The 13,204-nt window shown below is 42.3% G+C and overlaps 1 protein-coding gene across 1 annotated transcript; it reads left to right on the top strand.

The window, feature by feature from the left end:
• Positions 1–4,623: 4,623 nt before the first annotated feature.
• On the top strand, positions 4,624–11,898 carry LOC144123255 (male-specific histamine-binding salivary protein-like). The gene is made up of 5 exons (XM_077656115.1): positions 4,624–4,751; positions 7,440–7,606; positions 9,965–10,047; positions 11,376–11,459; positions 11,553–11,898. Exons 1-5 carry the CDS (start codon positions 4,677–4,679, stop codon positions 11,678–11,680), a joined length of 537 nt encoding a protein of 178 aa, XP_077512241.1. The 5' UTR covers positions 4,624–4,676; the 3' UTR covers positions 11,681–11,898.
• The last annotated feature ends 1,306 nt before the right edge of the window (positions 11,899–13,204 follow it).

The raw sequence follows: 13,204 nt of genomic DNA, 5'->3' as shown, positions 1-13,204 counted from the left end.
TGTTTGAGCTAGCGGACATGGGCTTTTAATGTGCTGTAGAAGAGTGTGGCCTGGTTAAGAGTAGTGACTATTGCGTGTAACCGCGATTTTTTTTTGTTCTCTTATTGTGCCCAAGACGTAAAGGGCGCAAATGTGGTGTCATCTTTTCAGGCGCTGAACTGAGAGCTCCGTTGTTCAGAAATATATCTGAAGCATCGCAAGAACCGTGTCATTTTAGCGTTTTCGTTTATACATTTTTAAAAGCAGCCACTTTTCCGAGCGCGAAAAAGTAAACTGAATGCGCGAAACGATGGTCAAGGCAAATATTGCTTATTGAAGGCGCTTGGTTAACAGCTCTGCGAAACGTGATCATAAGAATAGGGGTCATATTTTTGTATGTTAGGAATCAACGCTTGTGCGTCCACTCCGAACGAGAAATCATGCCCAATTGATGGTCCTCAGCCAATTGCTGATTTGCTATATTATTTACCTTTGAAACGCATCAGCCCTCGTCGCATATGGTCATGCTGTTCCGAAATATCGATGCTATTAAGTGTAAATTTGGGCTTCAAGCAGGCGCAGTTCATGGTGCGCAGTTTATACACTCAGTGTAAATTTGTAAAGGAATTCCATAAAAGAAAAAGGAAGGAAGAAAGAAGAAGGGAGAGATAGAAACGAAGCAAGAAAGAATGAAATGAAGGAAAACAGAAAAGGAAAGAAGGAGGAAAGAGACAGATGTATCTGTAATAGTGTAGGCAGCAGGCTTGAAAATGCGCGCTGTCATTATCTTAGTTTTAGCAGGAACCGAAAGGGGGATACGCCACAGAAAGTGAGCACGATGCTTCACAAAAAACTCGAATTTTACGAGGTGGACAACGCTTTACAAACTCGAATATAGATGCTTAATTGCAGTAGTTCTAGTCAGTTCAATAACCTGGCTTTTTTTGCTTAATTGCGCATGCATTTAAAAATATTTCGTCCAAATTTTAAATGTCATTTCAGCTTGCTCTTGTGTGCATTCCTTCAGACTGGTCCTCTCGTTTCGTCTACTACGGAAACTACGATACAGAACCAATAAGCACGTTTAGAGGTTCTTACACCATTTTTAGTATTGCAAAGGATTTGCTGGTAGTGTATGCGCCTATTAATGGGTGGGCGCGTGCGCTGTCCGCAGACGCAAAGCATTAGCATATTCTTACAAATCTCTGTGATTTCACAATTCACTTAAGATTTCTGATGTTGAATGTTTCGTTAACTAGGATACCTGTGGTGGCAATACTCGCTGAAAGAGTGCCAATTTTGCGCCTTTTAATGCCATAAGCCAGTTTTTGCTTTTCCAGTCCCATTCACCGCAACACTGCGGCGTTCTTCACGTACACCGCTTTATCGTACGTTGACTTAATGGCTACGCTTACAGCACTTGTAATTCTGCTCACGTGTTGTCAAACGTGAAGGTAAGGGGGGACCAGGATACGCAGAGGAACACAAGGGAGTCTACGTGGACAGGAAAACAGGAGCGATAAAAAAAAAATGCGGTCACGGTTTAGGAAGTTGACGTAAGACAGAAACGCGCATTTATTCATGAACGCATCCATTATCGCCAGCGATCTAAAGGGAAAAAGTAGGCACGTGAATATCAGCTGTATCGCAGAGCTCGCCTTGCTGATGAATAGTTCTGCTCAAGCATTAAAAGAGATTGCCCCCTTACCTTGTGCATTTATTAATGCGAAAGCATTATATGCCTCATTCGAAGGAAACTCCGTCAGCGGAAGCTGTCCGCAGAATGTGTCCACAGGAAGTGGCACCTCTCACGTGACCTTATTTGAAAAAAAAATCCCTAACATTGGGGTTTGAACCCTGGCCCTCTGCGTTCCAGGTGGGCACGCAACGCACATGCCAAAAGGAAGTTTTTTTTTAAACATGGTAATTACTATACCACGCTATGTACGTACAAAAGTCGCTGTATAAAAAGTACTTACAAATACCTTAGCAAGTGCCTGCACAGCACCAGCTTGACAGAAGACAGCACGACTAAAAGAGCGGCAACTATAGAGACTGCATCAACAGCGGAAACCAGCCTGGCAGACAGTCTGTTTCGTCATATATGTCCTGAGCTAAATCATTCAGCTAAAATGGCTTCTAGGTGAAAAAAGAAGTTCAGCGTTGCTATCTAACGCGCGCGTTATGCATAGGCTATGAAACAAATGAGAAAAAAATCCAATAGGGTTCTTAATCGAGTTCAGCGGCCACAAGGTAACCTAAACTGCAGGAATTTACAACAAAGAACTTCTTTAGCGTCCTTCGCCGCACATCCCAAAACAAAATGTCATTCTTGCAGTCGATAAAAGTGTTCAATGGCTTCAGGTACAATGCACAGACGACAGTGTATGGAAGGTAAAAAAATGCTCTTCCTATGGAGCCGCATCTTCACAAATAGTGCTTCGGTGTGTAATTTATAGAAAAAAAAACGTTTTTGGTGCAAGGAGAAAGCGGCATCTTGCACATGCGCCTGCAACACATCATGGGCCATGAGGCCAAAGTGCACAAAAGGATACAATGACGGCGGAAAGAGCATCGCTATCAAATCTTTGTATAGCCAATTAGACGAAACACATTGGAAGTTTTCGTTAGGAAATCGAATGGTCCAAAAGCTCATCATCATCATCATCATCATCATCATCATCATCATCATCATGTCTCTCCAATTAACCCTGTCCTCTGCCAGGTGCGCCAACCCATTGTCTGAAAACTTCGTAATTTCGTCCGCTCACCTAACTTTCTGCCGCCCCCTGCTTTGTTTGCCTTCTCTTGGAATCCACTCCGTTACCTTTAAGGACCAGCGCTTATCTTGCCTTCGAAGTACATGCCCTGTCCAAGCCCATTTCTTCATCTTGATTTCGACTAGAAAGTCATTAACACGCGTTTGTTCCCTCACCCACTCTGCCCGCTTCCGGTTTCTTAACGTTACACCTATCATTTTTCTTCCCATAGCTCGCTGCGTTGTCCTTAACTTAAGCTGAACCCTTTTTGTTAGCCTCCAAGTTTCTGCCTCGTAGGTGAGTACCGGTAACATACAGCTGTTGTACACTTTTCTGTTCAGGGATATTGGTAAACTGCCTTTCATGATCTGAGAGAACATTCCATATGCGCTCCACCGAGTTCTTATCCTTCTAAATTTTTGCAAAACCTCACACATGCCCAAACTTAATGCATGAAGCCAAGTAAAAAGGGGTGCTCTGTAAAAATTGAAGAAACAACTAAGTTTGTAAACAGGGTTATGAAATTAATCTGCCAGAATGTTTAATTAACCGGATGTCAACAATCGCAAAATAAAGAAAAAAAGGGGCAACTGAGTATATAATACATTTTTGCTGACAGTAAGGTGTTGCAGGCCTGAGTGCGACCAAAGATCGAAAAGCGATGTGGAAACACAACTCTGAGAGTAGCGCTCAATAGCCGGAACTCGCTCTTTCCAGAAATCTGCAACAATGGCAGTTGGTTCAAGTACGCTGGAAGGGACGAAGTGAACGCGTTGTGGTGTGTACGGCGGTGAAATAAGTTAGGGATGTGCATGGACGTTAGACAACGATGACTTGTAGAAAAGCTGCCAATGTCATCCAAGTTTCACGTGGCAACTAACACGTGACAACGATGACTTGCGAAAGAGTTGGTGGCATTCAAGCGCAAATGCTTTAACATTTCTCTATTGCAGCAGACAGCAGTGCTCTCCAAATTTTTTTGAAGATAAACTATAATTGGATATTTCTGCGCGAACATGAAACCGATTTTTTTTTTTAGTTTCTTCACGATAACGCTCATCCGGTCTGATTCCGTTATTTTTTATTTCGAGCTTCTGCTGCAACTCTTGTTTGTTTAAAAATAGTTTCACAAATGCCTATTAAGGAATAATTGAGTAGCCGGTAAAGACGTGGGAATAAAATTCTACTTCAAAGCGCCAAACACTCATGCATCTTTTGATGTTCAGTAGCCCACGATGATGCTGCAAATTGTAAGGAGACGGATGCAGACGAAATGGCCAACGAGAGGGGGGTCATTTTTTAGAATTCTTGCTCGTCTAAACCACTTTACTCATGAACTATTCCAAAAAACGTGATTCTTTCATTATCATGGCTTCATTTAGATGCTGGTCCCATTTTATGTGTGTAATGATCCAAGGTATATTCCGACGTTGAATGCTCATTGCAAACGCAACAGATTTGTCTCAGTTAAACAAGGAAAAACACGCTCTCAATATGGAGGTTCTAGCTTCAGTATTGACAAAAAATACGCCGCCAGTTAGATTTTTGAGGAATCTAGGGTCGTGAATAGATTTGTCACTTTTCCCTACAGCAGCCTTTGCGAGACCCATAGCCTGTTTTTGGATGCCTGCATTTCCCTCACTCCCGGAACGCCTACGCGTGCTACTTGAGATTATGCCCACGTTCATTTCACAAATCCGGCAAGGGGGATAAAGAAGCCGAAAGTATGAAAACGATCGGCACAAGTTACTCTTTGCGTCGCAGCTGACAAAAGAAACATGACGCATATAAAACTCGAATATGTAAAATTACTTGTCGCGTTCCTTGTATTTGGTGCTAAACACGTGTGACATGTTTTTCAGGAATTCAAGGCATCTTATCAGCATGCGACCCCAATTCGAAGTCGTGACCGGAAATACGCGTCTTGTGCTTCTTGCCATGACTCTTGTGCTGGTCCGAGGTGAACTATTTGAGCGGAAGCCTTATTTATCAAAATATCAAGACGCCTGGAAGGTAAGCCGTGATGACATCGTCGTTTTTAAACTAAGCTACATGGAATTACGATCGCTTTACTTGTGCACCAAAAAATCGCACGTACTTAACTATCGCACGAAATTTGAGCGCGCTCAATCTTTCTATACCTTATGGTAGCGATTTTTGTTAACCGAGAAGAGCAAGCTGCGGCTGGTATTTGGGGGTTATTTGTGGCGGATAAGCAGCGCGCGACGGACCAAGACGAAAAAAATAAATAAAAAGGGAACGACATTGCAACGCTGTGCACTAATTAAATGCAAATAGAACCAAAGCGAGGCTTGCTTAGACTCCTTCTTCTGTCTCTCCCTCTTCTATTATGCCTAATCGCAAACATCTCGAGTAAAACAGAAATAGAACGAAATGCTAGCATTTGTTTTGCCAGGCAAAAATGAGAAAAATAAAAAATGTTGCTTTCTTTTGCCTGTAAAGACAGATTTATCACATTACCTAATAAATGGTATAATCGTGGTTTTTTAATTTTATTTATAATTAGCCGCGTGACTGCAGCACTTGTCATTGCGGCCGTCCAAAAGCCGAGCTTTTTCACTCCCTTCGGATGCAAGACAAGAATAACTGAAGAGTTTAAAAACAACTGCAAGCCAACACGGAAAATAAGCGCTGTGAAAGAAAGTCGTAACGACTTACATGTCAAAGAGAGTAGCTGAAAATGTCATAGATGCCGTAACCCGCTCTCGTTCAATCTGCCTCGGCCAAGCGATATACGCGTTAGGATGACTTTATCGGCTGTTCTCGCTTACACGTTAAATAAGTGAACACCTTCACTTTCCCAGATAATTTGATAAATTTTCTTTTATATTGATCTCCGCTATTCGAGAAGAATTTACTTGACGTTACGCTAGATATTACGCCAAATGTAAAGGCTCATTGTTCCTTGCAGAGATATTTCCAAAAACTTCTATACACTGCCTTGATATTGATGTGATGCATAAGCTTGGGAGCTTGTTCTCATATCCTTTTCACAAACTTTGGTGGTTCTTTCTGCAAGCATGCTAGATTTACGTGGCTGCCAGAAACGTCAGTCACTAACCGATACTCTGAAAATGTAAAAAGAAAAACGCTATAATTGCAGTGGCAAAGTGCGCCGCTTACTTTGCGCAGTAAGCAGACGTGCACATTTGATGCGCGCTTTTTAAATAGGCATAGTGACGCACTTCTTCGTCTTTTTCACAGAAGAGATTCGCTTTCAGTTCGGATAATCACAGCTCCTGAGGAATTGCGAGCATCCGCGAAGCAAAACCGCTTGCGAAAAGTAAACACCTTAGATCTCTCAGAGAACTTAGATTTCGGACATTTGCTTCGTCAGTGTGTGCAGTCCGATGACTTTCCATTGAAATTCCCGCGCGCGTTAAATGGTAGCGGTCATTGAAGATGGATATCGCTGGGGCGGTTCTCTGGAGTAAATTGAATCAAGACTCACGCTCTTTCTAGCGTATGTTTGCCGTTTAGTGGTTGTATGCAGATGTTTTCGTGGATTTTTATCTTTCCTCCGCTACACGAGAATGACTCAAAAACTGATGAAGCCTGCCGATAGAGCTGTTTGAAAAAGCACGAAATTCATGAAGGCGTTCCGGTTACTCAACGGTGAAAGTGAAAAACCGGAGGACCGGTACGTTTATTCTTTCCACCTTTTTACCCAGGTACAGCAAAAGAGGTGTAACAATCTTACTTCGGGGTAATCCACTGGATGCTTTGGGATCCTTGCATTTCTTTCGAGAACTGCCGCTTTTTGTGTGCAAAAGAACTTTGGCCACAGACGTTGTTTGGCAGCAATTATGTTTTTGGAGGGCTTCAAACTTCCAAACCAATTCCCCACACGAATCAGCTAGAAAGAAAGCTGCGGCAGCTTTCATGCTTTCAGTTGGAATGCATTCAAATGGCATGCCTGCTGTCATGTCTTACGTGGCTTGTTCGATTTCACTGGTGCTCCTGAAATACTTTACACTTCTTCATTTGGCTTCAAGGTGCCGTATTTGCACAAGACCTACTCTGACATTAAGAGCTCATTTGTTCTGCCGAATAAAGCAAACATGACCCGGCACAGCCGGGCACGAGGCGTTGCTGATTGTGGCTAAACGCCTCCACGTGGCGCTTACAATCTGAATTAGAACTTTGCCAATCAGGGATTTTTAATGCACAAAAAGTGCTTTACAAACTACCGGTTAAATATGCGTACTACCAAAAATCTGCACGTGGCTTCCTGGTTGGCTCGCTGCAGAAACTGCACCGTAGCAAACTTCTGCTTGTGAGTCCGCAAAACTTTCTTGCTGCTAACATGGCCTAGAAATTGCAGCTTTTCACAAACGAAGCGACGCTTTGGTAGCTTCAGAGTGAACCCAGAAGGCTTGGCTACTTCAAGCATAGTCTTCAGTGTTTCTAGGTGATGCGACAATAATGCGGCTATCGAGGAGAAATGTTTCCCACACCAAGCCTCTCTGCACTGTGACCTTGAGCCGCTTGAATATTGCCGGTTTTAAGCAGTGCCCATAGGACATTCCATGCATTTTGCTTTATGCATGAAATCGCAAACGTCAATGTGCAGCTCTTTAAACTAGCGGCAATATCTTCAGATGTCTGACAGCGTAAGCACCGTTCTCTTGTGTCCGGTGTGGTCAAGCATGTTTTTGCATTCTTACGTTCTTCTTGCAGGCACTAACCGTTCCCGGAAGATATTACCTTTACATGAGGTCTTATGAGGATGAACCATTCTATGGAATAAATAAGAAGTGTGTGTCATCGGAACTCTTATCAGTGAATGAAAAAGAAAAATATACCAAAAATATATTTCGTGCTGTTGACCCCAAGGATGGGACCACGTGAGTAGCATTCTGACACTCCTCATGCTCAAACCTTTATGTTTGTTCAGTGTAAAGAAATGGCCGCATTGCTAGCACGGGCAGCAAAAGAATCAGAATCGGGCGGGGTATTTATATCAGCAATGACTAAAACATTATTTCCAGCATTTCCACTCAACGTAGAAATTCTTTAGTTTCATTGCTTGGAACCACAGAGCTCTGCGGAAAATATCATTGCAAAGCTGTGACCTGCATTCATATCCACAATTCATATACTGCTAGAGAAACTGGCATTTGAGGCAGCAGAGATCAGACTAAAATCAGACATCCGTATGGTCTTGACCATCACTGCGTTCCTTAATATAGTAGAGGCGCACCGCAGAATATATAGTAAAAACAAATGTCATGAAAAAGATTAAGCCGCCAAATAAAAAGCGCCAGTCCCAAGCAAAGTGTGTGCAGATAAACTGAAATAATAGTTTCCTATGTGCCCTGCCCAGCATCGCACTACAAGTAGTTCTTAGTAGTCCGTCAGGATCATATGTCCTGAATTTTCAATCTAGCCAGGAAGCGGTCAGACAGTCAGTCTAGCACACATTATCTGCAAAAAAATAAATAAATAAAGGAGTACAAAGATTGTGCGTCATCTTAATTTTAAATGCTTTTACTCTGCTTTTGCTACACATGGCTCATGAGCTATAATTGTGTTGGAAATGCACCTAACGCGTAGGTACGGTGTCTTCGGTTTGTGTTCTCAATTATTTGGTTTTCATGGATGGTTTGCCGTCTCTGTGGTTGACTGTCATATTTCTCCCGCAATAACGCGTTACCTTAACAGAGGATATTGTGCATCATACAACAGCCGAAATAAGTTTTGTGATGTGCCATTTTTTAGAATTGCTTAACAGAAAATAAAAAATAAATATGTATTTAAGCTGTCTAGCCAATCATTAGGTATAATTTCCTAACGGTGGCACGAGCGGGTTGGCTGCAAATCATCACACAAATCAAGCAACGACTAATAGTAAAAGGCTATTTATTCGGGACAAATTATGTTGCTAATGAATAAGCAAAGTTTATCATATTAATTTCATTTTCAAAAATAAACTATATATTTCAAGACAATATTCATCGCTTTGAGCTTAAATTAGGTGTTCAGCGTAGCAGCTTTATTTCTAGACTTAGGAATGCATATTGAAACATATCTAACGTTTGCATTTTCGTTCACAGGAAATATTTTATGCCATAAGCAAAATAAGGAGTCCCATTGGCGCCTTTTTATATAGCGTGATCTCCCATATGGAATGGAGAGATGCAGTAAGCGGCTGTTGGAAACATGAAGCCATGCATAAAACTTCCCTGAGTCCTTCATTCTCTGCAAGTTCTTGAAGCTGAGGTGGTATTCTTAATCGCCGATGCCCCCCTTGAACATCTCTTCAATTCCCTTTTGTATCCACATCGACTCTGTGCACAGAAGACAACATCTATTGAGTAATTGAAAGTGCAAATGACCGTAACTAATGTGGATACCTTCTTATACACCAAACTTCACTACTACTCACTCATGCAGTGGCATGATTTGTTTTTAGACGTGTTACCTAGCGGAACAAAAGACACGGGCAAAAGAGTGGAGATATCACACACTAGCTTATCTCTTGTTTTACTCATTTGTCATCGTTGTTTCGCAATTGTTACGATTTCTGAAATCAGGGCAAAACGAGCTCAGTTAAGAGACTTCGCCATGTTTCATTACTGCCAAATATGCAGGTTCATGGTTGTTTTTCGCTTCCGTTACTAGGAAAACGTTATCTACCTACGGCGGCCTCACCGCAAGTTTTTCAATAAGGAGAGCCGATCATTGATGTGTTGATGGTAAACTCCACTCGCAAGAACGCACTTTCTTTACGCGTGTATACGTTTTCCTTACTTAAATAGTGAATTAGCGAGAAACACGAGGGTATTGCGATAACACCGGGACGAAGATCGTGGTAATTGTTGGCCAATGTAGTGGTCGCGGGCTCGTTCCTTAGCAGTTCATCGTACAAGATGCCATAGAAAGCTCCCTATAGCACGCTGTTCTTAAAGCAGCCGTTCCCTTCCAAATATGCCCTGCTGCCTTTGATACCGTGGCTACCACTGTGCGACAATAACAAATCTAAAGTGGGATCCAATAAAATGGTTTCTTATAAGAAACCTGTTCGAACAAGCAATACGTGCTAAGCTGCGACTCTGGACCGTTGTTGATATTTTCAGGAAGTGCTAATAGCATCTGTTTTCACTGCTTTCTACAGCCAAGCTCATTTGACAAAGCATACTCTAGAATTCTCAGTATTTGAGGTCCGTGGGTCAATTTTGAATCTCTATTTTTTAATGTTACAGGAGCAACAGAACGGCTTATGCTTGGGCTCATGCAACGGAAGGTTATTCCACTCCAAACATCATTGAATCATCGCCATCTCTTGGTAAGCTGTACACTGTGTTGACTGCATCGTCGGCTCAAAAACACTCAAACTGGGGGAAAAAAATCACGCAACCTGCCCTGTTTTTTTTAATAATATATTCTAAATTGAACGATAACTAGCTCATAGCGCCGAACACTTCCGTAGTTACAGCGCTCTGTTGCGAATGCGTGACATTGGCAGCAATGTACTCGGCTTGTAGTAGTGCGGCCAAAATAATACGGATGAGGATTCGAAGTTTCAGCGTATCTAACCGGTTCCGTAACTGCAATACGAAAGCTTTTTTCGATTTACATTCACGAGAAGCTGCGTCAATTCATAGCGTAAACATTAGGTGCCTGCTAATTTTCACAAAATAAGAACTGAGAGGAGCTTGATCAAGCCCATTTTTCCGTACAATTATGGACGTGAATGTTCATCACCTTAGAGTGCAGTTCATCATCGCTGCAATAAGTACCTTCTATGAAAATGCAGCACCACCTGACTTGAGCTTACAATGATTGATAACACCATCTAACTGATATTCTTTTCGAGACCAGCTTTAATAAAAAGCCAACCTCGGAACCAGAGATCGTCGGGCACCCCAAATGGAGGAGTGGTGAAGCGCATGCTGTCAAATTCCCACTAAGCCTTTGAAGATATTGGTGCCAATAAAAATTTGGAATGTATTTTACGGCATAGATATAAACGGTCCCGTAATGACTGGAAGAATGCTTCGTCTTACGGCGGCATTTAGTGCTTCTTGCAAAGAACAGAGCAGACGATTTCCTTATCAGATGCTTATACCTATTCAAAGCTTATTCGCCGCTTCGTCTTATGGCTTAACGGTTTACCCTGTATATTTGCCAAAACACCAAAAAAAAGGCCCGCAACGTCGTTCACACCTACACAAGCATGTGTATTTGCCATCGACCTAGGGAAGAATTTGGCACTATCGAAAATTATCGGTCAACGGGCAGAGAAGCTGCATTGCATCATGAGAATTGCATATTAATATTAGTATCCAGGTGCAACGTTTAGGCGTCATTCACGTCAGAGTACATAAATAGTGGCATTGCCACATAAAAAATATAGGAATCATTGCCTAAAGCTCGAAAGTCTCCCATGAATACAACGATTTCGGAACAACGTCTTGCTCTTTAAACCGCAAAACGACGCCAGAGGCAAATCTCTATTGTCGCTGTCTTGCATTCATATTTCTAAAGTGTACTTTTTTTTTCATTCCCACTTCGCTAGTGAGGAGTAGCGGGCCAGAGCCTGTTACTGAGGTCAGTCTTCCACCCTTTCGCGCATTAAATGTTTGTCTCTGTCTTCATTTTTCTCACTTATAGAAAAAGACTTTGTCCTAGAATACGGGGTCGCCTTCTCGGAGTACAATAACTGCGACATTTTGCGGCTCCCACACAGGAAAAATGGTAAGAATTCAGAAAACGTAAAGAACCGAGAAATGTTGTGACGTGATCTCACGAACTCCGATGTTAAATTGTTTGGCCGCACTTTTCTTCCAGGCTGTGAGCTCTGGTTGAAGGCGGGGGAAATCCACAATGTGAAAAGCCTCTGCCTCTTCGTGTTCGACTTGCTCTGCGGACCGGAAAAACACATTGTGTACGACAAAGACTTATGCGAAGGGAAGTAAGGAGCCCTACGCTAACAGCTGTGCAGGTGCAGTGTCAAGCACACTGCAGGCGTACTTCACATTACAGTGGCTCCTGCATCGATAGAAATACGCGACGGCTAGACACACTTTATCATCACATTGGCCGCCATCTAAGATTGTAATCGTTGCCAGAATGGCAACCATAATGGGTTTTTCTTCCCATTTCCACATTGGCATTTGCTTCATTTTCTTTGATCACATCGAAACTTTCAACGCCATTGATATGTGGAGCATTTAGATAAAAAAAGAAAATAAATGAACCATTCTACAAGCTAGATGCGTGTCTGCTAAATGTGTTGTGCATATTTTTTTAAGTTTCCAAAGCAGAAGCATAGCCAGAATGAAAAGCAGCACAAAAAACTGCAGCCAAGGACTCCATATTTTCGGAAAATTTTGTGTAATTTTTTAGGTTGTTGTTTTTACTTTACCACCTAGTACTCAGCACATTAGAGGGCTTTCAAAACAGCGCCGGCATTGGCTCCCCGAATTCCTACCGGAGAAGCGCCAAGAATAATGCAAGTCAGTGTAACTCAACCCTGTCAAGGATAACCGTGAGGATAATTCTGCCAAGATTGCCCTCAAGTGGTGTCCAGCTCCAAGCTCCGAGCAATTTTTAGCGCCAATTGAGCTCAAGCTGCCCGTAGCATGTATTTACAGAATGTATTATGCCTCGGGACCACTCAGCGGTGCAGGTTATCTTCCGGTAGGTTGCTGGAATTCGGAACACTGTACATACAGGCATCCTTGCGAAAGGTTCATATGCTAGCTTTCTTTCTCTTATTACATGGTGGCGTCTAGGGATTTATTCCAAGGAAAGAAAGCAATATAAAGCACGAAAGAAGATTGAGTATTTTCATTTATCCCTCTATCCTCATTGACTCTTTCCTAACGAAAATATTTTGATTACGTTTGATTACAAGATTGAAACAAGGATAATAAGTTGGCTTGGTTGCGAATAATTATTGAATTTTAGCGATTTCTGTTGTTACATAAAGTCAAGGCGGAACTTAGAACTGCGCAAAAAAAAAAGAAACAGATAAATATGTTTTTTTAAGAATATGTTATGATCTGCATTCACAATTCGTTTTCGATGCTGGAGCGACGAAATATTGCCTCCAATGCTTCTGATGCTTTGAATACCGCTAACTGCTCTAACTCATATGTGTGTTTACAAAAATCTCTGTGGAGCCTGAGGAAGTGTTCGCGCTCTTGAACGCACCGGCGCAAAGAAGTACTGCAGGTCACTTTGGCTGTCTAATTTAGGGTGCAGGTAACCACTATTAGAGCATTTCTCTGTGAGCACTGCCGAACTTGTACCGTCTGCTACACGCCGTTATCGATCGTAGTTGGGACTATTCAAACAGCTATAAAAGCACTCACAAGAGATTCGACGAAATCAACAAAAATTCAAAACCTGTTAAGAAGGCGGCTGCCACAGAAGTCCCGTTCCCGGATGACTACGCCGTGACCCGCCTGAAAGTGTATTGCAACACAGCCTGCCTA

This window comes from Amblyomma americanum, chromosome 3 (assembly GCF_052857255.1).
Source record: "Amblyomma americanum isolate KBUSLIRL-KWMA chromosome 3, ASM5285725v1, whole genome shotgun sequence".
NCBI classification, from domain to species: Eukaryota; Metazoa; Arthropoda; class Arachnida; order Ixodida; family Ixodidae; genus Amblyomma; species Amblyomma americanum.
This window is presented reverse-complemented; position numbering and strand designations above follow the sequence as displayed.